We start from the raw sequence: 26,848 nt of genomic DNA on the forward strand, positions 1-26,848 counted from the left end.
GGAATGTGTATTATTGCAAATCTCTATACAACTAATATGTATGGACAGCGGTGGGTTACAAAATATCTGTTTGGAATACTAAAACAGCCATTATGCCATTTTATTTAAAGTGACAGCACTACGTTTTGTGACAATAATACATGAATTAATGAAAAGAGCTGGTCCATCATCCATCACAACCTCTACTCTTCTACACAGAAATGTAACAATTTAACATTTCTTAGGCCAACAGAATTGTGGGTATCCTTGGCTTACTTTATGCAATTAGCCCTGACCTTTGCACTGCAGCACATACACACATTCAAAGCATCATCAGTTGATTTCTCCATTCTCCTTCCACTCTCTACCACTGGATGTGTGAGCTATTTAACCAGGTAGGCAGATCACAATAGCACCTATTTTAAAATATATGTATATCTGACATGTTCAGTAAAGCAATTTTTTTTAATCAAGATAAACTTGATTGAGAAATGAAGGCCATTTCTTATATTCTAAAGTTAGTTATTACTGATCATGCAAAAGCGTTATTATTGATGAGATAATCAGTTCAAAATGATAATTTTCACTATTGTTCGAACTAAGCAGCCAGAAAGCATAAGTGGCATGCAAATGAGCCAGCTAATACTGAGGCCTTCTGGAGCTTGATGAGTGTCGCTGATGAAGCCCAAATGATTGAACCACATGGTGAGGCATATGAAACTGCACAGCCCCTCAATGCTATGCTAATTGGATGGTAGTAAGGCTCCATTTAAAAGAGAGAGGTGCATTAAAAGTTACTCTGTTTTGAATGTATATATATTTTAGATGGGTGTTAAATGTTTCTGATAAAAATGTTTCAAGTGCTAGAGCATTTCAGACACAATGACCTCCCAATAGAGCGAAAATGTCAAAATGTAGGAGCTCTGCGCCTGCAGCTGATACTTCAACCTAATCTCACTCCTGCATAGAAGTGTGTGAAGGGACAAGGTCATATTCAGCGTTCCATTTTGAATGTTACTCAGCCAAAATACAAAAAAAAAAAAAAGTGTAATTAAATGGATTTTGTCAAACCAGTGCATACAAACCTAAGCCACTTATGTTGTAATTCTGGACAAATTCTGGCGGCAACTCTCGAGGTTGATGAAATTCCATGTGGACAGACGTGTAAGTGGACAAAGGATTATCATCAGTCCATGGTAATATTAAACAAGGATGTGAGAATACAAATTGGCTCACCCATCCTCAACCGCCTGCGTTAGAGTTTACCCATGTTGCAACGCCTGCAATAGAGCTTTAAAGAGAAAAGGGCAAATGATCTATTCTGAGCTTGTTACACAGCGGGTCGTAGAGTACACTCTCGTTTAACCACACTCAGCACAGATATGATTTTTTTTTTTTTCCAAAGGTGCTTTACTGTGTCCTTCCCTAAACCATCTCTCCAAAGAGATTCATCAACAGGTTCTGAATGGTTTCACAAACAGCTAGAGCAACAAGCTACGACAGATGTTCACTTAAGCTGCTGTGTGGGCAGCTAGTTTTTCTTTTCTTTTCGCTGTACCCTGTGTTTTTAGCAACAAAAAATAGATCAGAGCTACACATTTTTTGCAGGATACATCCTATACAGACACAAAGAAATATGTAACAAATGTCCAAACAATTATTTTCTACAAGCTGACAACTGAAGCAATGCAAATATGGTGTTAAATTCCACAATGCTGCTTACTGGCCATCATCTTTCATCCTCCTCTTAAACACTATGGCAGATTAAGAGCAGTTCATTATTTTAACATAATCTAATGGAGATTCAGTGGGTGTCTATGCTTGATATATTGGTGACCCAGATTAGTGCATGCAGCTATAAGGGATTGCCTGTGAGGATCTGTAGCTTCAGCCTGTAGGACAAAGCAGCAGACTCCGGTAGACAGCTGCCTCAGATCACACAACATGTATCTACCTCCTCTCTCAACTACTCTCATCTCCTGTCCTCTCTTTTCCACTTTTCTCCTCTTCTGTGAGGAAGAGGGAGGGAAGACAGATAAGGCTGCCTCCTCAGAAATTACCCATCACAGCCTGGCAATGTGTCCAGCTTTGCTGTCTGAGAAATGCTGAATTTGTCAATCCAGTTCAACTGAAAGCATTATTTGAGCCCAATCGTAGCAGTCATTTTAACCGAGTCGAGTGCTGCAGGTGCACAGGTATCACAGTGAAGGCTGCAGAGCAAAAATGAGAAACAAACCATGCTCTGCAGCTTTTCTTCATGTCTCTTTACGCTGGGATTAACCCAGAGTGAAGACCTTCACAACCTGTGATCAGAGGACATTCATCACCAGCAGTGGAAGCAGAGCAGATTTGTGTTAAGGTAAGACTGCTCTCTGGGGCTGCATGGCAGTTTCTCTCAGTTCCCCACTATAGTAGATATATAACTGCTAGTTCTCTGCAGTTGTGCTATAAGAGAGCATCATAAATTATAATGAAACAGCATGGCAAGCCCCAGTGCACTGTTATTACCAAATCTGCAGTTATAAAGAACAGAAGTAATTGCGGGTAATATGTATGTATTACTTACAGACTGCAGGGGGTATACTTATTTATTTTCTCTCTGTAAAAAAGATGTAAATTTCTGTGGGAGTTGCAGAGGATGTATCCCAGTTATCTACAGACGCCACATTTGAATCATAGACTGCCATCAGCTAGCACTGCTCTTCTAACCCTAAATACAGATGATGAAAAGCTTTGTCTCAGTTTCCATCCAATATTTTTTCAAGTGAACCTTGGGCCTTCAGGGGCCTCTCATTCACACAGGCAATTTCCAAGATATTCAGAGGCTGTAGTCACTCTCCCATCCAGCATAGCCCTTACTTTGGTTGACTAAGTGTTTATAAGAAACGTCTGCCCGCTTCATTCTGTCTCCGTGTATGCCTGGGAGAGATGCAGTGCTGCAATGTTGCGTTGATGTTTTATGCTCTATCTGGGACGCATCTCTTAGTAACATGCCACAGCCTAACTGGATCACAGATGAAGTGATATGATAGGAACAGATGGTTCACTCGCTACCACTCAGGCTTCCTGTAAAGGCAAAGAATGTACTATAGTGGACAAAAAATGCCAAAAGTGACAATTGCTAAAGTGCCGACTGTTCTCCTTAAAGATTATGCAAGTTTTCTAAGAACAATGGCAAGCAGTGTCCTTCTTTTCTTCACATCCCCCAAATCAGTTCTCGAAATAGGAGCCAAGAGGAGCATTTGCAATAAGTAAAAAAAAAAAAAAGGTCACTGGAAAACTCTATTGACTTTCTCTTAAAACACTCAAATATGCCTTGACATCGGTGCTCAACTTCAACTGGATACTTTTCCAAACACATTCATGCCCCACTGAAATGATACAGGCTAAATATCTCTCTTTATACCAGTCTGGTCCTTAGTGAGTGCAGGCACTAATTTTCTCTTCATCACATTCATTACTGATGAAAAGCCTCTTCAACAAGACTGATTAGGGGTAGGAGATTCCAACTTCCCTTGTAACTCAAACAGTCCATGAAAACTTAGATGTGCTGGCTGGATGAACAGAGTGGACAGAGTGACTAATGTAACATCTGGTACCACAGGACTGATTGTGGCACCTGGGAAAAGGGCTGTGCCGTACACATTGCCCCTCTCCAATCAGAAAGACATTCCTTTCATCACACAAGTGAAATACAATTCTCCATTATTACCTGCCAGACTCCTAAATGTCAGGCCTGATTTGTAAATGATATGCTACTCCTAATTACATTGATATTTCCATGCGCAAAACAAACCTCTCTCCTTCACTCTCTCTCTCTCCTCCACTCTACCAATCTCTTACCTCTCTCTGGAAATCTTTTTTTTCTTTTTTTTTTTTCAAATTTCACTGCTCTTTTAGGAAAGGAGCAATTACATTAGTGCCGAAAAACACTAACATCTAACATTTATAAACTCTCCAAAAACAGGTGTCCTTTCACATACCAGGGCATTAGGTTCCTGAAGGTTGCAGACATCTAAAAGAATTTGAAAGTCACCAACTCAAAATTAAATGAGCAAAACAAACTACTCCCTGAAGAATCTGAGCAAAGTGGTAACACTTAAGCTGAGCTAATGAAGCTGCCAAATGTTTACCTACCCTGCACAATACAACTCGGCAGCAGCACAGGTATAGGTGCACAAAAGGTGCACTCTTCCATCAATGCAGGTGTTCCACATTGTTGACAAGCAGAATCACTTAAAAATGTATCCTATACGTTGTTTTATGGCTGATTTGTGTTGGATTTTCAAGTTCTGTCCCTGCAGTGCTGTATGTTACAATTTTGGCCATAGTATCCACTATCCCATAATGTCAAGATGTCTGTGAAAGAGAAGTATTTAAGTGCTTTCTGATAATACAGCATTCTGAAGACGTGCAGTTGTGATATATGAGTTTACCACAGGGGTTAGGACAGCCTTTGAGCTATGTCAAATGAGTCTTCTGGCTCCAATAGGCAGCACTGGCCTTGAGGGTCAAAGAACAGGTCACACTAAGACATCTCACAGGAGATGAAAGATCATTCCAACATCTTAACCCACTGGGTACTACTATCATTGTTAGAGATGTTTTCACAGCATAGCCTTGGGATAGAATAAATGAGCCTTTAGACAGAATAAATGACTGGTCTGAAGAAGGCCTTGCTTTACCACCATAAGGGCAGAACTCCATGAGTCCCTGGCCTCCATTAGAAGAGACAATGTGATCCTCTTTGTGGCCTCCCCTCGGCCCTTTCTCAGTGTGAGATGAGTTCAGTCTTCAGCTGGAGTCACCAGAGAGACAGACCGACTGCCACGAGGGTTGCGGCTACTACCATTCAGACATGGAGACTGAATCAAAAAGTTGGCACATTTGAAAGACGCTGCATCTGGAGAGAGAGCGCAATAGGGCTCCAGAGGGTCTGGAAGAGGAGCGTGGGCTAGTCAGTCCTGATCTAAGAACCCCGACAAAGAGGCAGCAAGCACAAGGCAGATCCAGGCATCCCATTAGCCTTTGAGTCTAAATGTCAAAGTCTCCACTGGCCTAGTTCAGCAGGCTATTCCCCTCTACCCTCCTGAAAACCACAGCACCAAACTATAAAGACAGGCACAAAAAGAAGTCAAATATATGAGACTATTAGAAAGAAGTATCGTCTTTGCTTCATTTAAGCCGTCTGCTGATCCTGCAAATTTGTCATTCTTGAGAAAAAAGTGGTTGTCAAATGAAGAAAAGAATGCTCAGCAGTAAGATGTTATTTCCAAATGACTTTAAGAAAACAACTGTACATAAGATACATTTATAGACTAAGAGTAGCTACACAGTAATTCTATTGTAAACTCTTTAAACCCAAATAGGCATTTTTGGTGAAAAGCAGCAAGCTTTTGGGTAGATTATCATTATGTTACGATACAGAGACTGTGATTAAGCCCTTTTGGGACCATGTGTGTGAATTCACATACATACATGTGTGTACATATATGAAGTGCATGTGCAAGCGTGGGTGTGTTTGACTTGCACACTGGGTTCTATGTGGTTGCTGCAGCCAAGGGTGCCCTGCCCTAAGAGTGGCCCTTGCTGCCTGAGCGCTCTGCATGACATTTCCTGGTAAAGGCCATTGTAAACAAAAGCGTCTCCACGAGGAGTAACAACACAAATTCTCCATCGTCCTCACTGATATGATAACGTTGCCATAATCTCTCCTTCACAGATCTCTTCTTACAGCACATGAAAACCTCTTTCCACTTCTTGCAAATTTTTCCACACTAAAGAGCAGAGAGAACTGTAGACTCGAGATTCTTAGTCTCCCATTACTTTTCCTGTAAGCTCCATTCTCAGTACTATTAACTGGCGAATGGCTGCTCAGGCATTATGCATACTTGAGGTTAAATAGACCGTTTAAAGAGGAAAAATCTTTTTACTTAGCTTTAAGTAAACTTCTGAAAAGCTAGCTATTTAAGATAGATGCCACAGTTGGTCTATTAAGAAGCCATAACGATGGAAACAAATGGACATTGAGGAGGACAGTTTGTGAGCCAACACGTAACTGTGAACCAATTTATACACTCTAAACATGGCAACAGAAGCTAACAGGTGCCAAAAGACTCACACAGCATGCGATTGGCATGCAAAGCACTAGCTCTATTTTTCTTTGTCTCTGCGCTAATTGCATGCATGCTGTTAAAGCAGCCATAAGTATACTCAAGCCATTTTATTATTTATTAGAACTGCTTTATCAACATCTGTATTGTTGTGCCTGAACTGATCTATAACTTGCTCCTGAGAACTCTCTCTCATAATTACCAATATAAATTACTGGTTTAAACTTTAAAGTTCCATCTATCTGCACAGTTTTGTACTATAACCCAAAATACCAAAAAAAACCTCTCATCATCCTCTCATCTCCTCTTATTTTCTCTGTCATGCATACATTGACGCTACAAAAAGTACCTACAAAGTCTGCTTGAAAAAGAAAAAAAATCAAAGAGTAGTTGGCTAATGTTTTGCGATGGCAACATATCACTCATTGGGTTTCAATCCACATCCAGAAAGGGCAAAAACAGTTGGAGTCAGCTTCCTTCTCAGTGCTTAGAGACCATCCATTGCTTTCCATCTTATCTCATCCGATCCCAAACAGCAATTAGCTAACCCAAACCGCCACAGTCTAAATCACATCCAGCATCTCGCTCTGACCGCGGATCATCGTCCCATTACACACATTCCATGCAACTAACCTTCTTTTTATGATCTGCCTCCCCCCGACAATCACACACACACACACACACACACACACACACACACACACACACACACACACACACACACACACACACACACACACACACACACACACACACACACACACACACACACACACACACACACACACACACACACACACACACACACACACACACACACACACACACACACACACACACACACACACTCCATTGAGGTTGCCTGGGATTGAGGCTAACCTTTTTGCCATCAAATGTGCTCTGCAATGCAGCATTAAGGTTAAACATCACTAAAGAGGGAGTCAGGGTTTGAGAACAACTGACAATTCCCCATTAAGATGCCATTGCGGCCAATGTGGTTTTAGCCTTAGCACAGTTAAGGGTAACATTTTTTTCTACACTTCAGATACACGGGAACACCGTTACTGTACTCACAGTCACAGCAGGGCTTACTGTGGCATTGGAAGCCATTTGTAAAGACATAAACAGACACAAAGCTGACACCATTTTAAATGTTTAAAATCCATTTTAGAAAACATCACAATTTCACTGAGATGCCTTCTAGCTGTTGTTCAGAAATCAGATTAAGCTGATGTTAGAAACTTTAAATAGACTGAATGATTCAAATTAAAAACAGAAATACATACACGGAAATTAAATAACAAACTTAAGTTCAATTACCCCTGGGAATGAGGAGAGGAAACAATAACCACACAAACAAACCTAAAGACAGCGGCAGAGAGAGAGAGACAGACAAAGAACAAACTGAGACACACTGAGAGTGATAAAAAATGCAGGAAGCTGGTTTAGTAGTGGCTGCGATGTCGCCAGGGAATTCACACAATTGTTGACTTCCATGTAGAGAGAGACAATGAGTTCAGCTTCATTGACTTCTACAGATGCAGTGAAGCACAGTAATTACCATGGCTCCGACAGAGGAGGCGCTACCACCACAAACAGTCAGCAGCGTGGAAACCAACACACACACACACAAACACACACATCAACATGAACAGGCTGATGCACATATTAACCTTAACTTCATTTTTAACAACTGTACGCAGGCACACAACAAAAATACACAGTAACAAGGTTAAAAACTATTCTTCAGCCCGAAACGCACAAGAGGAGAAGAAGTAGATCCAAGTGTAAGTGATCGAGGTGGATAAACAATATCACTGGGGTAGAAATGTGCTACAGAAAAGGAACACATGGAGCAAAAAGTATGAAAAAATGAGGAATGAGAATCTCCAAACAATCTAATCTGTCCTTGAGTGCCCTCCTACTGCAGCATTGTTCTGTCAGAGCCAGATAAGTTGGGAGGCGCTGCAGTGAGTGAACAGAGGAGAGGAGAGAAAAGAGAAAATCAATGATAAGAGTCTCCACTTGCCACAGTAAAGGACTGAGGTGTGTGTGTGTGTGTGTGTGTGTGTGTGTGTGTGTGTGTGTGTGTGTGTGTGTGTGTGTGTGTGTGTTTCAGGACGGGGTATATCTGACTTGAATTGGCAGCCTGGTGTAGGTAGTATTGTTTCATCCCAGTAACAGCTATTAACAAAAAAATAAAAAATTAAATTATGTCACTACACAAAGCCCCATTTCGTAAACATGTTTGTACTTTCCTCAATGATCAAATGTCCTGACAAAGTTTTCTCTGCGGCCGAGTACAAGGTGACAGACAGACATGGAGCCCATTTCTTTAAGTCCAAGATATGCAAATCCCTTTTCCCCTGATGATGACATGAGAATACTTTATGCTTAATGTGCAGACGTCCCATCAGATATGTGTAATATATACAACCTCTTTGTCTTCCACCTCGGGTCGACCATCCAGGGCCTGTTTAATTCATTAAACACTATCTTTAGTGGCTGAACTGATAGACTTCCATTATTCAAAAAGTTTCAGGGCAAGCCCTCCAATGGAATTACCTCTGAGCATTGGTATCTAAATTAAAGTTAAATATTTAGAAAATCTCCCTAAAGCTGCGAGAGGATGTTTTATGTGTTCATTTCCAAGATAAATCTGACTGCAAACAGATGAAGAAGAAATAATTTGCCATGTGTCTGTTCTGAATTTCCTGAGCGCTGTGGTGTTCTCTGTCCAAACAGTCAGCGGTTGAACAAGAAAGCATGCTTATACACGTTCAAATTCAAAATCGGACACATGCATTAGGACCCGATGATAGATTTACAACAACATTCAGACTGCTTTTACCATTACAAGAGAAAATGTGAAGTATCTGTACGCAATACGACGTGAACAAAGACCAGCTGAGGAGTTCTGTTAAGGATCTGTTGGTCAAATTCTGTTAATGAGTAAACTTCAAACTCTCGAGACATAGAAGTAGTGAAAAAAAAAAAGATGCTGGGAAAACTGAGGACAATCGCTCTTCGATTCCTCCCATCAATAACGCTAATTGTCATCCAGTTCTTTGCTTTAGTCGGCTGGGAGACTGTTGGCTGCCTCACAGTGCAAGTCCACACATTTTGCTTTGTTCATTGTGGTCTGACAGGGCTCTGGCATTTGCTCGATTTGTGGGTGCTGTCACTGGGTGCAGACCAAAACGACTCCGCAAGCAGTAAGATCAGACTTCATCCTGGTTACTCACTGACAAGTGCTCTCCTTCACAGACACATCAACATGAATGTTTCACTCAACTGTCTGGACAGATGCCTAACCTGCTAGCTTGTCCTTGGATTTTGCTTCAGCTTCTTAAAGTAGAACTAGATTTAAATCCTTGTGGTTGCATGTTGGTGCCAACTAGGCAAGTCGTAGTTCATATCTTAGTCTCTCCTGATTTGACCTTTTGGATATAAATATGACTTCATCATTTAATCCTATTAGACATTTGTGTGAAATTTTGTCAAGTGCTATGAGGTCACAGTGACATTGACCACCAAATTCTTGCAATTTCTTGATATTGCCTTCATGAGAACAGGACGGGCGTGAGGTCACAGTGATGTTTGTCCGTAGACAACCAAAATCTAGTTTTGTTCTTTCTTTTTTTTGTCTATTAGTCCAAATGAACATTTGTCCCAAATTGGAAGACATTCCCTTCAGGTGTTCAAGAGATCAAGTTAATAAGAACAGCATGGGCAGTTCAATAACATTACGCAAAAAATGTTACATAGTGATGAAGTCTGTCACCGAAACTAGTCACCACAGTTTTCTCATAAGCCTGACTACTGCTGGTGCTGTCAGGTTCCATCCATATTTAGAGGATATTTTTGAAGAATAATTTCCTATCTTCAAAAAACTGCCAGACTTTAGCTCTCTTATTCCCTCACATGACACACTGAACTCCATCAGCTGCTCCACAACTGATTTACAGACATGTAAATGCAAGTATGAAATATGTTATCACGTGCGAGTTAGTAGTAGAATTCATGTGTAATGTACTGCGCAAGTCAGTATATGACACTGAATGTGATATTTTCCCACATTTTCTACATCTATCTCTCCTCAAGACATTCCTACACACATACACACACATTAAGAGCTACTTGCTCTGTTAAGCGGAAGGAATTTCTTTGTTTTTTTGGCATAGATTAGTGCTTCAGCTGTGAGGAAAGGACAGCCCAATTTGTCAAGAGAGTGCATGGAGCTAATCACATCAAAAGAACTGCTACCCAGGCTAATATCAGTCCACGAGCAGGACGCCTCATTTATTAGTCTGCATCTGCAGGACAAATCACTTCCGTGCCGACATACAAAAGCACCGCACATGCAAACAAGATTCTGCTGTATTACTTTCAGCAGCTTACTGACATGAGATACACAGCAAAGAAAAGGCCTGATTTGACAAATTTGATGTGACACCGCATTTAACTTTCTGAAATGTTTTTTGTGCTGCGGCTCTCACCGTAAATTTCATGCATGGTAAAATGGTGCTGCAATGCACACTGCAGCAATCATGTGTATGCAAATCCGTGTGCTTCAAAGAAAAATAGCTTGTTTCTCTATGGCATAGTTTAGAGTGCATTAGCCTCTACTGTACTCGAGTGAAAATATGGATCACATGTATGAGATATGTGCCCTCCTCTTCTCTATAGGAAGGAGCAGCCACACATGAAGAATATTGTATCTTCTTAGCTAGAACACAACTGAGCTGTGCCCTTCAATGCAGTATCATTTGTCTCCATTTTCTCTGTCCAGTGGATATCACTTCTGACTCAGCATTTATGCCCACCTTCCTCTGAGAAGACAAGCCCTCCTCCGGGGTTTTTTCTGGCCAGAGACAAGATTACAATGAAGATGGGAGACCACAGCTATTCAAATTCCTGGATCAAAATGTTGCCAGTAGTGAGGTGGGAACCAAACCACTAAGATACTTACTCACTTAACAGAGTTATTATATTTTAGCATGTCAACCGCAAGTTCTTTATAGTGAAAGCTAGTGTCAGACAGCAAGAAGCCATGGAAAAGTCTTTTATTTTGAATATCTAACATCTTTACCAGTCCTGTCAACTCAAAGACTGTATGTGCAGTGTTTACATTGCAACATAAATAAATAAAGTAGATATCAGTAATGAGGATGTGTAAAGTTTTAAAAAGCCTTTGTGACTGGCAGCAAATTCAGACTCATACGTGTTGCCTGTCACATGGCTGCGATGGTGTTATTGTGCTTTTCTTCTGTTCCATAAACCCTTTTCATCACAGCCACCAACAATGTTGTTGTGAGCTACTGCAGCATGATGAGGCTGCGTCTTTTATCACCATCCCAGTGAGCGCCTTTATTCTGCATCTCCATTTCATTTTCCTCTGTTCATCTCATTCGGTAGAAGAGAAAACAAATTTTCTCAAGTTCGGTCTTCATCAACCAGCATCCACAATTTTACACACGTGCACTTAAACCAGTTTGCACACAAACACACACACTCTGATGCAAAAAAAAAAAAAGAAACAAACAAAGATAACACATTCCTGATTCCAAACCCATTTTCTTAAAACACAACAGGAACTGTCAAATTGCTGTCGCGGAACTTTGTGATTTACCAAACTATGAATAATTTGTGCATAAATTAAGTGAAGGGATAATGAGAAATGCCACGCTTCTGTGATGAGAGGAAATGGAACGCAGCAGTGGCCAATCAGCTCATAAAGATTGGAAACAGAATCAACAACCTCACCTGACATAAGACACATGCAGGGATGAAAAACCTGACTGGAGAGTCAATAAGCGTTCATTGGTCTGGTGTCTGACCAGCTGTAAATGAAGGGGCAGTGGCTCCTGTGTGCACATGCGGAGATGAGCCGCTAAAGATAAGACGCACTGCCTCCTTAGCTGTCTCTCCGAGCTGCGGGGGATTCTGTTTCTCTGTTCTCCACAGAGCTTTGAAGCTTTAATGCCTCTGATCTGTCATCTATCTCTCTCCTCCCTCGCTGTCCAGTGCACGTCTGCGCGTATGAGCGCGACCATGTGACAGCACTGCAGCCAACACGCAGCGGGAAAGCCGGTCAGGTCTGTCCTCCGGAACAGGCATACTGTGCTAATGTAAATTTATTAAAGAATTTGAATTTCATGTGACAGCAAATGGAAGCCGGCTGCTGTGCAAGGTGTGTCATTTTGTCCAGATTACCCGAGCCACAGCCATGTGAAGTGTACACATTTACAAATAACACAAATCACATGTTTCTCAGTGGGGTGTGCTGACATTTTCTTATGGAGTGCCTTTTCATTTACCACTCTGCACAGCTATTAGGCTGCTAACTACTTTATCAAACAGAAGGGGCGAGTGGCTACAAGTAAGAAGAGAGAACATCAGCAGTACTGAGAGGTCAGCAGATCCAGATTTTGTTTGGTGCTTGTGGTCGATCAGCGGCGGTTCTGAAATGCACTTGGTGAAGACACCCAGACAACATTAGAATCATCTCTTTTTGCTCCCACACCCTCTCCCCATCTCCCAACCTCTGTTTCTCCACCACAGCCCGGGGGTGTCTGCCTGGGAGGCACGTCAGCATGTATCTCCCCACGGTCCGTCTCTTTGCCACTGTGGCAAATCAATTCTTAATAAACCATCTGAAGGCTTCCTCTGCTATACCTTTCATTTCCCCTCCTCAAAGCTGCAGGGCAAATTAGCCTGCCAAGAGGATGATAGGGAGCAAGCGGCAGAAGAAAGCAACAGAGAAGGAGATGAAAAAACGACCCAACACCTACAATTAAATTAACAAATCACTGTTCTTAATTAATCGGGGAATTACAAGCAGAACTGTGGGTTTGAGACGTGACTGACATGGCTAGCACTTCCAGCATCTGCTTTTGTTGGTGCTGCTGGGGTGGGGAAGCGAAGAGAGGTAAAGGAGGAGAGGAAAGGCAGATGAAAGCTTAATAAAAACTCTCCGCAGAGCCCCCTGAGCAGAATAGCGAGGCTGTTACCTCTACTCCTCCTCCCCTCCTCTCTTTGGTTTCCTCTTTCTCCCACTCTCTTATATCCTTGTCATTCCTCCCTCACTTGAGTCTTCTCCCCTCCTACTCCATTTCTCTTTATCCCTCGCCTATTCCCCCTTAGCCCCCTCTCCTTCCCCCTCTACTTTTGCCGTTTCTGAAACCTATGTTTGCTAATGAGGTGTGGGATTGACAGCTGGATTACGCCATCGCTTTGTAATCCTTTCATTTCTCTGTTTAGGATAATCACCCCTCCCAGACCAGGGCCCTGCCTCCTGCCTCTAAGGCCGATAAACAGTGTATGTGCATATATATGTGTGTGTGTGTGTGTGTGTGTGTCTGCAAGTGTGGAGGCACATGTGTGATATTTAATTGCGTGTAGCTAAAATTTCCCAAAGCCCAGTTCATAAGATGGAAATAAAACATTCATTATCTCCACTGTACACTGAGGCACCACCAACATGCCAATCATCATGTAAGACCACCGAAGTTTTGCTACATCGCCCAGAAACCAGAGTAAACCGGTCTTTCTGTGCATCCACGTCCAAGCTTCAAGCAGTGAAGCTAGTCCATCTGCCTGCTCGCCAACCTGTCTGCAGCTCCTCATCGCCTTCCACCTCAGAGATGAGCAAACATTATCTTCGCTTGTGCATGACTGCTCCTCTAGCCCTTCTCCCTTCCTCCCCCTTCCCTTCTATCCCTCCCACTACCCCCTCACAGGAGCATGTTCCCTCTGCAGCCACAGGATTCACTTTGTTTTTGATCATCCTCAGACTCAGAGCTAGACAACTTATCCGCTACTCTACATTCTCCCAGGCCCAGAGGAGGAAAGCAGGGCCTTTCATTACCCTCGCTCTTTGCCTCGTCCTCTGATGTGCTGAAAAAGACAATAGTCAGATAGGGAGAAGGAGAAGAAAGACATTCTGGCCAGTGTACTTTTGAAAGAGTGTTGGTCCCAAGGCTTGAAGCGGCTGCCTCACTAGTAATGGCGTTTGACCAACGGTATTATGGGGCCTTTTTACACTTACAAACAGAGAAATTCTGCATTGTTACATACCAATCTTAGGCATTCAGCTCCTGACTCAGAGCTGTATAGCATATCAGCAAATGTATATACAGCTCTCCACAGCAGCCACTATGTTTAATAAAACTTATGTAGCCTTCATGTTAAAATGAACTGCAGGTTAAGCTGAATATTCTACATGCCCTTGGTTCTTCGGAGTCTGACTGAGACAAAGCAAACTTCAAGGCTCATACTTGAATACAGGAAAACAAATTACACACAGATTGTAAAACGAACTGCACCCTGCTAATCAATTGTTTGGCAGAAAAGAATTATTGTAAACTACAACACAGTACTGTAGTTAAAATAAACAGACTGCAGTAGAAATCCAAACTAGACTCACTAGAGCACTGTGGATTGTATTGTAACCCTAAACACCAATCATCAGTTTATAAGGGCATGCATTCATCGCTTAGTGCAGTGCAAATGTTAACTGAGTAATTGAGTATATGCAAGTTATTAACACTCCATGACAACCGTTGCCACAGCTATGACAATCTGTCTTTTAAATGTATTATTTGCACTGTATTGCGGAAGAGGTACACCACTGAGTTTCACACATAAAATATGTGATTTTTTACTTTTTTTTAAAAAACCGCCCCGCTGTCTCTTATAAAAAGAAAAAAAAGAACAACAAACAAGAATTTGGCCCTCCATCTATGCTGTAATGTCAAGATGACATTCACGGATAATTAACAAGCAAAACAAAGGAAAAAGACTACACAAACAACAGTGACTTTAGGAGATAAAATGTGTTTTAGTTGAAAAGTTACTGCCTCACTGTAACATTGTCTTGAGAATTCAGATTCCACATCAGCTTCAACTTTAATCACTAAATTCAACAAGTCTGTTAGGAGCAACGGTTTCTCATCTGTATTGACTGCAGCTTGTTCTGTGCTTTGATTGCCAGTTCTTTGAGTTGTGACAGTGTTCACTTTACCCTACTACACACATATAGAAATATGTGGATGCATTTTGCAACACATACATATATGTAGAGAACTTAAATCATACACATCAACACTGAGCATGTTAAAGCAATAAATTATGGATTAAAGTTGAGCTATATATCATATATCTGAGATCAGAGACAGGGCACTTTAATGTTCTCTACTTTGGTTGTGCCACTTCACAAGTCTAATCCCCAGTGATGGATAAACTTCTTTAAAACATATTGTACATCATCAAGTATATTAAGGGCGCTTCATCTAAAATGTTGCACTGAAACAAGTAGCCAATTTTTAAAATAATTATTAGTTGATCGGTTATTTTTAAAATTACTTAATCTTTGGAGCCAAATATCAAACAAATGTTTTCTGGTCCAACCCTCTAAAACCCCCCAAATTTGTATTTATACCGTTTTGAAACTTCATCTCTTAAGTTTTTGATTATTTAAAGACATCAGCATACATAAGCTATTAATTAAAGGATAGTTTTATCAATGGGGAAAAAACAATTGACAATGAAAAGGGTGAAAATTATTTGTGTAAAAGTTATTTGTGCCCCAAACAATCTTTCAGTAACAATGTAACATCAACCACAAACTCAAAGGAGTGCCTAACTGCCTGGCTACCTCGGTTCAAAACCGCAGGGAGTTCTAAGAATTCCCCCTTTGGGGAAATCAATAAAGTCTGTCAAAAAGCCAACATCTATCTTGACATGAAATAACAGACACTGTTTCCAAAGACCAGGGCTCTTCTGGAAGCGCCTTTGTTGGCCCCTTATTAGCTTTTAAGCTGTTGAATAGCGTGGGCTCAGACACCATGGGACTCATCATTGTCTTCTGATTAATTAACATTACTGGCACTCTGTTTGTCGACCCCCAAGTCCTCTATCTTTTCCTCCCTCTGTCCCCAGTGTTTCTGCACAGCTTCCTTGTTCAGAGGCAATGATTCGACTGTGTGCTGAACTTAAGAACTTAATGGGGAACGTTCACTAGGAGTTCAGGACACAATTAGTGATTACCAGACAGCCATGTCTTCTGAGGGCTTCCATCCTTCGTTTCATCCTCCCTTAACAAAGACAAGGGATCTTCAAGCAAAGGGAATAGCATATGAGGTTGTAATGCTCTTGGATTTGTCTTGCCCACAGAGAGATCATACACTTGTGCTGTTGATTAGAAAACTGTGAGAAATGGACAGAAGTCTCATTAATTAAAAATAATGATCTGATCTCCGTTCGGGAAAACCAGGCAAAAAGGAGCATTAATGGAGGTGCTGGGTGAGAACACTGAACCATTTTTCATATTCGTTCGCTGTTATGAAGCGTTCTCATGACAATGGCTGTAAATGAGATTTTACTCCCCTTCTCTTTAATTATGTTTTTGTTACAAGAAACTAGAGTTAAGGATTTCTGAGAGGAAGTGAATTATCCAAAGTGAACTCATACATTTTTAATTTGGTCAGTGCTAAAATAGTCATAGAAAGAAAGCCTCGGCTGCAAAATGGTGTCACCCTTGTCTCTTCCACTGGCCCTGCCTGTCTGCTACGGCACACCGACAAAATAAAAAGCGATGGAGCCATGATAGCTGAATCATCAATTTATTGGTTTACTACGCAGTGGCTTAATTTCCAACTGAATCAATTAGGGTGCAATTAAAATGCAGCTATAGACAAACAGAGGCAGTAAAGGAGTTAGGAGAGAGTGAGGACACCAAAAAGTCTGGGTCCAGGCCAGAGTTATACTGGAGTGCTGGGCGCCAGGGAGTGGAAATCTGGATCCCATTTATTTTAGAGCACCATCGCGGGGTTCTGTGTTTCCTTGTGCGCGCTTGCATGGATGTAAAATATCACTAAGCACCACCATATATGATAATGCACTGGCTGCTTCAGGGAACAGAGTCTTATCTCATGCTTCAACACTGCTGAGAGGAAAGTCTCCCTGTACTCCATCCTCTATTTCGCCCTCTGTCTGACAGTCGCCTAGCTGAAGGACATGGTCAGTGTGACTCTCGAGCAAAGAGAAAACAGCCTTGTAGGCTTACCATTATCCTGCTGGTGTAATCCCTGTCCACCACATCCCAGCAAAAAAAGAAGAAGAAAAAAAAGAACAGCCCTGCAAGCACCTTGCATCACTCCTCACGAAAAACTGTTTCACCAAAGACAACAGGGGCACCGTACAACAGCCGCTCTGCAGTTTTAATGTGACATCATCAACAAAAAAAACTTTCTTAACATTAGAGAAATGTGCATGAGAGAGAGAGAGAGAGAGAGAGAGAGAGAGAGAGAGAGAGAGAGAGAGAGAGAGAGAGAGAGAGAGAGAGAGAGAGAGATTGTAATGTCCCCTTGTCATCTTACAGCCTTCACAGCCCATACACACCATCTGTGCATTAAAGAGCCAGAGTCCAAGCAAAGCATTTAAATGGGTTTAATATCTTCACAAGGGCCATAACCTTGGTCCTGTAGAAACCCAGAAGGCCCATCATACCAAGGCAGGAGGCCTCTTAATGTACCAAGCAGATGACAAGGATGCAGAGTTCACACACACTGCAGAGTAACTCAATCTGCAGGAAGTCCCCCCCCCCCAAACACACCCACACACACACACACACACACCACCCCCCTTCCTCCCCTGTCTCCTTTGTCCCTTCTCTCAAAACAAAGGGAGAAGATGTCAAAAAACCCATTAAAAAATAATGGCCTCCACCTGCTTTCTTTCTTTTCTCATTCTATCCTGCTTGCCTTTCTAATGACCAGCTTCGAAAAACCTGGAGAATACCTGCTATGCACAGAGCGTCAGTCAACTACCTCATTGCGCACAGTACATTCAACCAAAAAATGCACACGCCAAGCATACAAAAAGCACATAACCATTCCGCAGCATGGTCTCCCAAGCCTAATAGTATTAATCAAAAGGCACTCTTGCAGGTGTACCCCACCTCCCCTCCCCGTTTATCTCATAAAACATTCGTGTCTAGACATTAATGGAGAAAGAAATGTTCAACCGTGTGGCTAAATCATCCATACGAACCCCCTATGGAAAACCCACACAAAACTCGTACAAACTACCCAACACATACATCAGGAATAACGTTACACGTTAAGTAAATATGTGTCAGCTGGATATTTGTAACAGCTCCCTGAAGTCACATTAGCCTTTGGCCTGAAGAGCATAAACCAGCACCTCACTCTGTCTGGAGTGTCTTCACTGCTTCACAAAACATCCAACAAATGTCAGCCTCATGCATTGCTGTAATTAATAACCAGTGAAAATGGATGCGTCTGCTCCCGTCTCTCCGAATGAATATCCTCACAAAAATTAGCTATAAACCATGTAATGGTTCAAACAGATGGCGTGCACAGAATAAGGATTTGTGTGGTTATTTTGCATTATAGTAGGGATTAGATTCGTATATGGGAGGGGGTTGCTGAGAATCTTTGAGAATCAAAGACAGATAGGACTTCACATAAAACTAGAGTAAAGTAAGACACTATGATCCAAAACTAATTAAGACAGCGAGAAAACAATGTGAATGAGTGAGGCAGATGCAGAAAGAAACAAAGGAGGCGATATTCCAACAATGTCTAATCTCCATGAGGACGCCTGCCTGCTATCGACCCAGATAACACTGCAGGCTGTGTGTCATGAGATTTGGGGCAAAAGGTAAACAGGAAATCAAAACAATCTAATTCTGTTTGAGGGTAAAGGGGAAGAGAAAACTGATGTATTGTCCATCCCTATGGAGCATGTGAAAAGAAATGGCATCTTTTATTCAGGATCCCATGAGTCAGGCACACTTCGGTCCCCAAATCATCAGCCCTGTGAACCAGTGAAGAGTGTGTGTGTGCAAGCTCTGATTTTTGGAAAAAAGGACAGGAAATTGCGCTCTCATTTCTGATGTATTATCAAAACCTAAGGCACAGGACCCTGTAAGGTTATTTGTGATGGTGAGCCATTTTCCCGTACGAAAATAGCTGTGTGCATTAAACTGGGGGTGAAATTGATACTTACTGTATATCAACTTCTGCACTTCAAGTTGAAAAATGACGTTCAGAATACAAAGCCTACAGCAAAGTAACATCGCGGCTATTGGATTTTGAAAAATCACCTAAAGCCTCATAGGAAAGCTTCACCAATGAAGGCAGGCAAGACTCATCACCCAGGGCCTTCTAGATGCCTGCTGGAAGAGATTTTTGGAAATATTATCCAGGAGAAAATTACAGCTCTGAACAATTTGTTTTATTCGGAATGCAAAATTCTCTTGTGCATTTCCTCTGGTTTCTGGCAATTCTCGAAGTGGGCAAAAGCCAGAATATGCTATGAATGCGATAGAAGCAAGGTGGCACTGAAGGGAGAGAGAAAGGATCTGGGTCAGGGAGGCAAGGCACAGATTTAAATGGCAACAGCTGCACGGTGAATTTCTTCTTAACGGCAGCAAGTAAAGACACTGCAACAGAAACCGGTATCCATATGTGTGCCAGAGTCATAAAGTGTGCATGAGGACATTTGTGCGTGAGAATGAGAAAGAGGAGTGCTTAGTGCATCAGAAAAATGTATTTATGAGCACAATAGCAACCTCAAACCTGACCAGGAGGGTTAAAAGACAGATACGGTCACCTTATACAGACATCGGGGCCATTCATTCTGGCTGATGAGTTACTGGAGGCATCTCATTTTCAAAATGGAGCCAAGCATCAGTGGAGCTTTGAAAAACAAAGTGATGACTGCAGGGAAAAATCTCCAGCTCCTTCTGAGAAGCTTTACTATGGATGTCAGGTTCCTTATAGCTCAGGTACCGACATGTCCCAAAGTAGCACATCACAAGTCAGAATTTGCCCAATCTGCCTTTCAATCCTCGTTTCCCCCCTCTCTCTCTTAAAAACACACTCAGACAAACACAGCCACAGTCACACATACAGAAAGTGAGGGCTGCCCAAAAACCACCAGTAACCCAAACAAAATCCAAGGTCAGCAGAGTGGGCTCACTGAGCTGAAACCACCAGCCCTGGATTTCATTACCAGGAACAGAATCAGCGGAGGGATGCAGGGACGCATGGGATGAGGTTACGTTCGCTGGCTCTGTTTATCTGTGTGAGTCTGGCCAGGGTCCAACTCATAGTCTCTCGCCTGTGGGACACAAATAGTCCAAACATCGTGACAGCATCTATGATCCACAGATTATTTTAACAATTTGTTTTGGACATAACTGAATGGGAGCTTCGTAAGCGTTAAGTTCAGGTAGCGTGTGCTGATTTTAAAGGAGAGAAAGTATGAAGGTGTGACTGGTGTGTGTTTGTATTGGTCACGTACAAGCTGTACCTACAAAGGCACATTTATGTCAAAAATGTTAACATCAATAGTCAGTATGCTGTAAAATATGCATGATAGATTCTGAAAAATAGATACCAAAAATGTTGCTTACAATCCAGATTTATAATCTACCAGCAGACACTAAGCAGCACTCTGATTTGTGTGATTCAGACATTTTACGTATGTTTAAACGTTTTGTAACTGGCAGGGGTTTTCCAGATAAATAGAGAGCAAATCAATTCCCACAGCCGGAACAAGGCAATGTGCAGAATTTCTACTTACAAATGTTTATTACACAGGCTGTGCTTATCAATGAAAAACCCTCAGTTGGCCACAACAGCAAGATTTTTTTATTTTTTTTTTTAGAAAGTGATCTAAATGAGCATCGCTGTTCATTAAAAGAAGATTAATCCAAAACAAAGTCATGAAAAGCTGTAAATGACTCATCAGAAGGCTGAAAATGTAAACGACTGCTGACTGCATTAGAGAGACAAAGGAAATTATAACAAGAAAAAAAAAACATGAACAGCTGCTTTTTCCGAAAAGATGCAATGCAAAATTGAAGCTGGAAATGAAAAGCTATTTCACACACTTTGGACAAAATATGACTCCATAAAACCTGCAGTGTGACTCGGCGATGAGATTCTGCTGTGACTTTGTCATTATATTTGCAGTTTCAAAAGCAAAATCAATCTTTTGCTTTTCTAAGGCAATTTGGTGCATCAGAGTTGCGCAAAATTATCAGATGTGAAATGTAACACCCTTCTCCTCTTCCCTGCTGACCTCCTGTCTAGACCCAGGCATCTTCCCCATCACAGTCAAGGTCCTAGTTCTGTCCTTCCCATTATTCCCCCCAGCGACTAACATGAATATATATATATATATATGTTTGTGGGTGTGTGTGTGTGTGTGTGTGTGTGTGTGTCATTACTCCTGCCCCCGTCTGACGGTTTTGGGTTAAACAATGTTATTATTAAAGCCTTTCCAGAGCTGCTTCTTGCCTCCCTCCAGTGACACCCTTACCAACTATAAATCAACTGCCTGAGCCCTGTAAATCACATAGGATGTGTATGTATTTGTCTGGATGTCTGTCTGCTCGGCCACTGCAGCTGTGCTCTCAAACACATGTTAAAAAAAAAAAAAAAAAAAAAAAAAAGGAGACTGCAGCTGTGAATGTGTCACTTTAGCAAGATCTTTTCAAGCAAGAGAGATTAAACTAATGCTCAATGTTAAATTAAAGCATAAGCTCTGATTGCGATTTAAGGGAATACTCCAAATGAATTATAAGTCTGTTTGATTTTAAAAGAGACTGCCATAATTTATTAGTGGTTTATGTCTGAAGCTGGCTTAAATGTGGCTGGCACTAGAAAAATAACAACGCGTACACTCAAATCACACGGAAGCCTCTGCTGTAAGTGGTAAATTGAATTCCTAATGCTGAAAACAAACATGCTAGACCACTAAAGATTAGTTTATGTGTGAAGGGAGATACAGAGACAATTTCATCTCCCTGAGACCAAACTAGATAAATAATGCTCTCTGAAATAAACGTCTCCTGTGCAGCAGTGATGGCTCATTCTGTGATTGTTTGTGATTGTCTTGACACCCCCTGCTGGGCTGAAGATATCACTACCACCCTGAGAGCAAGCTCGCTACCAGTGACAATGCCCCACATCCAATCCCACTTCCAGCCTGGATACAATATACTGAAGTTAATGAAACACTTAAATCAAGCTGATACCTTCCTCCCATCTTATATCACACCGACAATGAACAAACACATATATAGACACAGAAGATAAAGCAACCAAAAAATAATATACTGTACTGTATATCCATAGACTAAAAGGCATGTGTGTGTGGCTGTGTGCACGCGCACACTCAGGAGAGAGTCTAGACAGCTGTATCCCTGCCAGGTCCCTCACGGATAAGGAGAGTAAGAAATATATACCGCGCAGCTGCCGAAGACACAGTCGACCCACAAAAGAGCTATTGTGTGCCCACAGCAAAACAATGCAGCTTAGCTGAGCTATAAGAAAAAAACCATTGGGATCAATAGAGAATTGCAATTAGCCCACATTGGCAGGAGCAGTGCCAGATTAGACACAGGATGTCGATTCCATTTCCTGCACTATCGGGCCCTCAAACTTGGTTGGCTCACTGTGCAACTGGAGCAGCGCACACACAGCTGGGTAAGACGTTGTAGTGTGAAGGTGATAGTACGTAAAATTACTGTAATGAAGACAGAGAGTGTGATACTAGTATTGTTGAAGAGGTTGCACAGTGTCAGAAAATAAGTAAATTGTAGTAGATATATCCAAAAAGTAACAGACATGCATCCGACACACGGCATGTGTTGTATTCATTTACATGTTTGCTGAAAAGATTTCAAAAGATGTCTGCGAGGTTCTTTTCTTTTTTGGAGAGCTCAGTTATTTTTTTTCAGACTGTAAAAGCAAACGAATGGAATCACTTTACAGCACTGAGTTGCTCCTGTTTACAATATGTGGCATCAGGCTCAGCTTCAAATGTACGCATCAGTGTGAGTGAATTAAATCTTTAAATTCTTCAGTTTTACATCAGTTTCCAAGATGCACAAGAGCTACTTCAGTAACAGCACCGAGAGAAAAACACATCATTTCCTCTCACTGGCCTTCATGCAGAGAGGGAAGCCTTTCACTCACACTGTAAATAGTTCGGACAGCATATAATGTACATAACTCCTCAATTAATGGGCTTACCTTTGAGTGGACCCTGGCCTTGCAGTACATCCTTTGCAATGAGCACAGAGTAGAAGCTTTGTGAGAAGCCCGGTCGGCAGGGACCCTTGGAAGCATGCGCCCCATTACTCCTCTGGAAGGAAGAAAATACAATGCAAGACATCGATAAACATGGATCCGATTGATATCTCTCTCTCTCTTCTTTGGTCCTGAGTCTTGGAGAAAAGAAGCATATAGAGCAGCAGTTTGTTGGTAAATATTCAACAAGTTTATCAACTACATGCTTCCTGGGTTGGCACATGGCTGATTAAATACTCAGACAGTGCAGTGTCTGTGATTTTTTTAAGTGCTCCATAAAGAAAGCAACCTAAATGAAATGAGAGCAGATTTAGTTAGAGACACACAAGAAAACTGCATGAATGCAGCATAATTTCCTCCCTCTTCACTGTGATTCTTACACTCGCAGAGAGGAACAGAGCAGTGCATGAGGCTGATTGTGTGTACAGACCAACTTTGCACCCAGCATTTAGTGCTCACTGTTGGTTAAATTGAACGATCTGACCCACTACAGACACATGCGTAAATGTGTGCGCACACACTCATACCTCCCCCACCACACACACACACACACACACACACACACACACACACACACACACACACACACACACACACACACACACACACACACACACACACACACACACACACACACACACACACACACACACACACATACTGGTGCCAAGACTGGCTGGACTGGAATGAAGAGGAGGTATCACACACTGGACCCGGGAGGGAATAACGCAGGAGAGAAATATCTTAGTGTCATTTTTTCCTAAATTTATGTAATATGTGAGCAATGCTTTTGTCTCGAGCGACAGGCAGAAAAAGATTTAGGAGCTACTTGGAGAGCCGCTGGGAATAGCCCACCGGCGCCGACTTAATTCGGGTTTTATTGATTATATGCCGAGAAAAGGTTGAATAGCGCGTTACAACTTCAAAGTTTCACTTTTCGTGGGCTATTTCTCTCTGATCGATGACGATTTATAAGCGGGGCTGCAGTCAAAAGAGGCGAGGGGACTAGTTTGATAAAGAACATCACCCTGGATGATTAGATTGCGCCGTAATTTAACTTGTGTAGGATTTTTTTTTTTTTTTTTTGCTGCCCAGCCGTGATCCGACTGCAATCTAAAGAAGATGTGACGAGGATCAAACACATTAGGTCGTTCTCACTTTTTTTCTCCACCTTCTCTTGCGCATCTAAATTCATTAAGGAACCAATTAGCGTACTTGTAGGGAAATAACGACCAGCGCTGCGCTTCTGCCGCTGCAGCACTCTGCACGGACTCCATCCGACTGCATGACTTTATCCAAGCTTCTGTTGTGTCACAACTAAAAAAAGAAAGAAGAGAGAGATAAATCTTACCCAGAATGTGTCCAGAAGCAGGGCTGCTGTCAGGACCAGAGCGAAGTCAGTTCTCATGGTGGCGAGCAAGCGAGTCAAAGCAGCCTGGACAAGGAACCAGAGAGAGGGTCGTTCCGTGATTCTTCTCCAGTAATTGTTTAATTTCCCCCACTGCTTGGTCAGCCTGCTCCTTACGTCCCTCCGTGCGCTCCGTGAGTGTGCTGCAGCTCTGCCCCGAGTTTCCCCGGCTCTCTCATCTGCAGGTGAGCGCTCCGCTCAGTACCAAGGCGCAGCCAGCGTCACTCTCCAACCCCTCCTATCACCCGGTGCAGGAAAACTCCACACACGCACTTAAAGAAACACTCGTTGGAGCTTCGGATCAAACAGCCAACAGCACTGACATCTGCCCGAGAACCCCAATATTTGAACCCCTCTCCGATGGCGAGCTGACAGTTTTATGGTTGCAAATGAAAGCAGTCTGTAAAACACGATTCGAGTCCCCGTGGCCCAAATGTGTGGCAAACTCATCAGACGCCAAACTTCTGATTTACAAGCGTCCAGCTTCCACATAGGCTCATTATGAGATGTAGACGGTTGCACTAACGTGCGCAGCCGCGAGGTTCTATTAGAATCTGGCCTTCTTAAAATTTAAAGCCATCTTTATGATTTAATAATCGCGCAGCCTTGCATTTGGATAAGTAGGCTTTTGTCACGTGCGCACCATGTGACCTCCAGGTGATCAGCCCGACTGGAATCATCTATTTAGGTAAACAAAAAAAAAAAGGGGGTGTTAACAGCAATATTCTGTACAACCACAGCAATATGTGATGTAATTCTACGCAATTAAAAACGATCAATAATGAAACCATTATTAAAAGCTGTGTATTTTCATACATCTTAAAACTAGATGGTTTATTTTTGGGATCAACACCCCAAATTTTAATAGTTTTTGGGAACCAAATCATTACAAGAAGAAGTTTAAGTAAAGTGTTTGAGTTCTGCTTTATATTGAATGCAAGTATTTCTAAACCATTGCTTTGGGTGAAATGGTCTCTATTTTGTTTATTCTAAATTTATTTATTATTTCAAATTAGGAACGGCAATATTCAAAGTCAGTAATGGGTAACCCTGGTGAAATAAAGGGTCACTCTCTACATGCTTTACAGGCATTCAGCTAGATCAGATTTGGGTGAATTCTGGCAGTTTTATTGTTGAGATCATGGCCTGTTTTTGGCAAGGTGTTGGCTCCCAGTCTAGGGCCACTACTGGGGAGATCTGCCGTTTCTGCTAGGGTGATTGCAGCCCTGTGCCACCAGTATAGGCAGCCAGACTGGGGCCAATGCACTCAGGTCAATTTCCTGTGCCGTCATTCCAGCTAGCATGAAACGTTACCACAACACTGGCTGACGTTCCCTGCAAGTGCTAGCAACTATTCACAGAAAATGTTTGAATCAAATGTTTACAGATTTTAATTATCTTTTTGTTTCCGATAATAATCCTATAAAGTTTATATAAAAGTTAAATGTCATATTCAGAGAATCTTGTCAGGAACATAGGTTATGTTCTATGATAACAAAGGAGGACCCATGTCAAACCAATGTTCAAAAACTGTTTTCCAGATGTTATCAAGACCTCAAATACTGTTTTCTTGTAATGTGATATCCTTTCTGCAAAGTTCTGAGGATGTTTTGGAGATGTTGTTGAACATTCTTACATAAAATGTTTCCCCAATGATAACAAAGGAAAGATATTTTCAGTGCAACATTTGTTGATATTGATATTTTAACCAAAGTGGAACATCGTGTACGCAATGTTCTGAGGATGTTTAGGGATGTCGTTAATGGAGCACATTATGTAATCAATGCAACATTTCCACAGTGCTACATGATAACAAAGGAAAAACATTCTCAATGCAACATTCGGTTTTGAAATGTTAGGTCTTAACAATCTAACAATGTTATCACTAAGCATTTTAAGAACATCTTTATTTGTCTTATCTTTAAGAAAAATAACATTCTGAGAACTAAAAGAAAACCTCCCACTAAAAATATTAATAGAACTTTGCAGAACCTTGTCAGAGCATTTGTAGATCAAAAACAAAATTCAAGCTGGGGTAGTCTTACCATATCACTTCTGATGGCCATCATTGGACCAAACCATTCTGACTACCTTGGAATATATTGGTTTTACAGTGCAATCAGCACATCATCAGCCATACTAAACATAAGATTTGTGGCATCTAACAGGCAAGTGTATGTATTTTTGAGTTAATTTTATGCATTAATCTTTTTTGA

General features: G+C 41.7%; 1 protein-coding gene across 1 annotated transcript in view; it reads right to left on the minus strand.

The window, feature by feature from the left end:
- The window catches only part of LOC111574184 (cadherin-4-like), a 232,095-nt gene extending 206,995 nt beyond the window's left edge, over window positions 1-25,100 (minus strand). The window contains exons 1-2 of the mRNA XM_023278621.3: window positions 24,576-25,100; window positions 23,168-23,279 (exon numbers count right to left, since the gene is read on the minus strand). Coding sequence (XP_023134389.2) covers window positions 23,168-23,279; window positions 24,576-24,632 — 169 coding nt within the window. The 5' untranslated portion in view covers window positions 24,633-25,100. The remainder of the gene's footprint in view (window positions 1-23,167; window positions 23,280-24,575) is intronic.
- Window positions 25,101-26,848: the final 1,748 nt, after the last annotated feature.

This window comes from Amphiprion ocellaris, chromosome 8 (assembly GCF_022539595.1).
Source record: "Amphiprion ocellaris isolate individual 3 ecotype Okinawa chromosome 8, ASM2253959v1, whole genome shotgun sequence".
NCBI classification, from domain to species: domain Eukaryota; kingdom Metazoa; phylum Chordata; class Actinopteri; family Pomacentridae; genus Amphiprion; species Amphiprion ocellaris.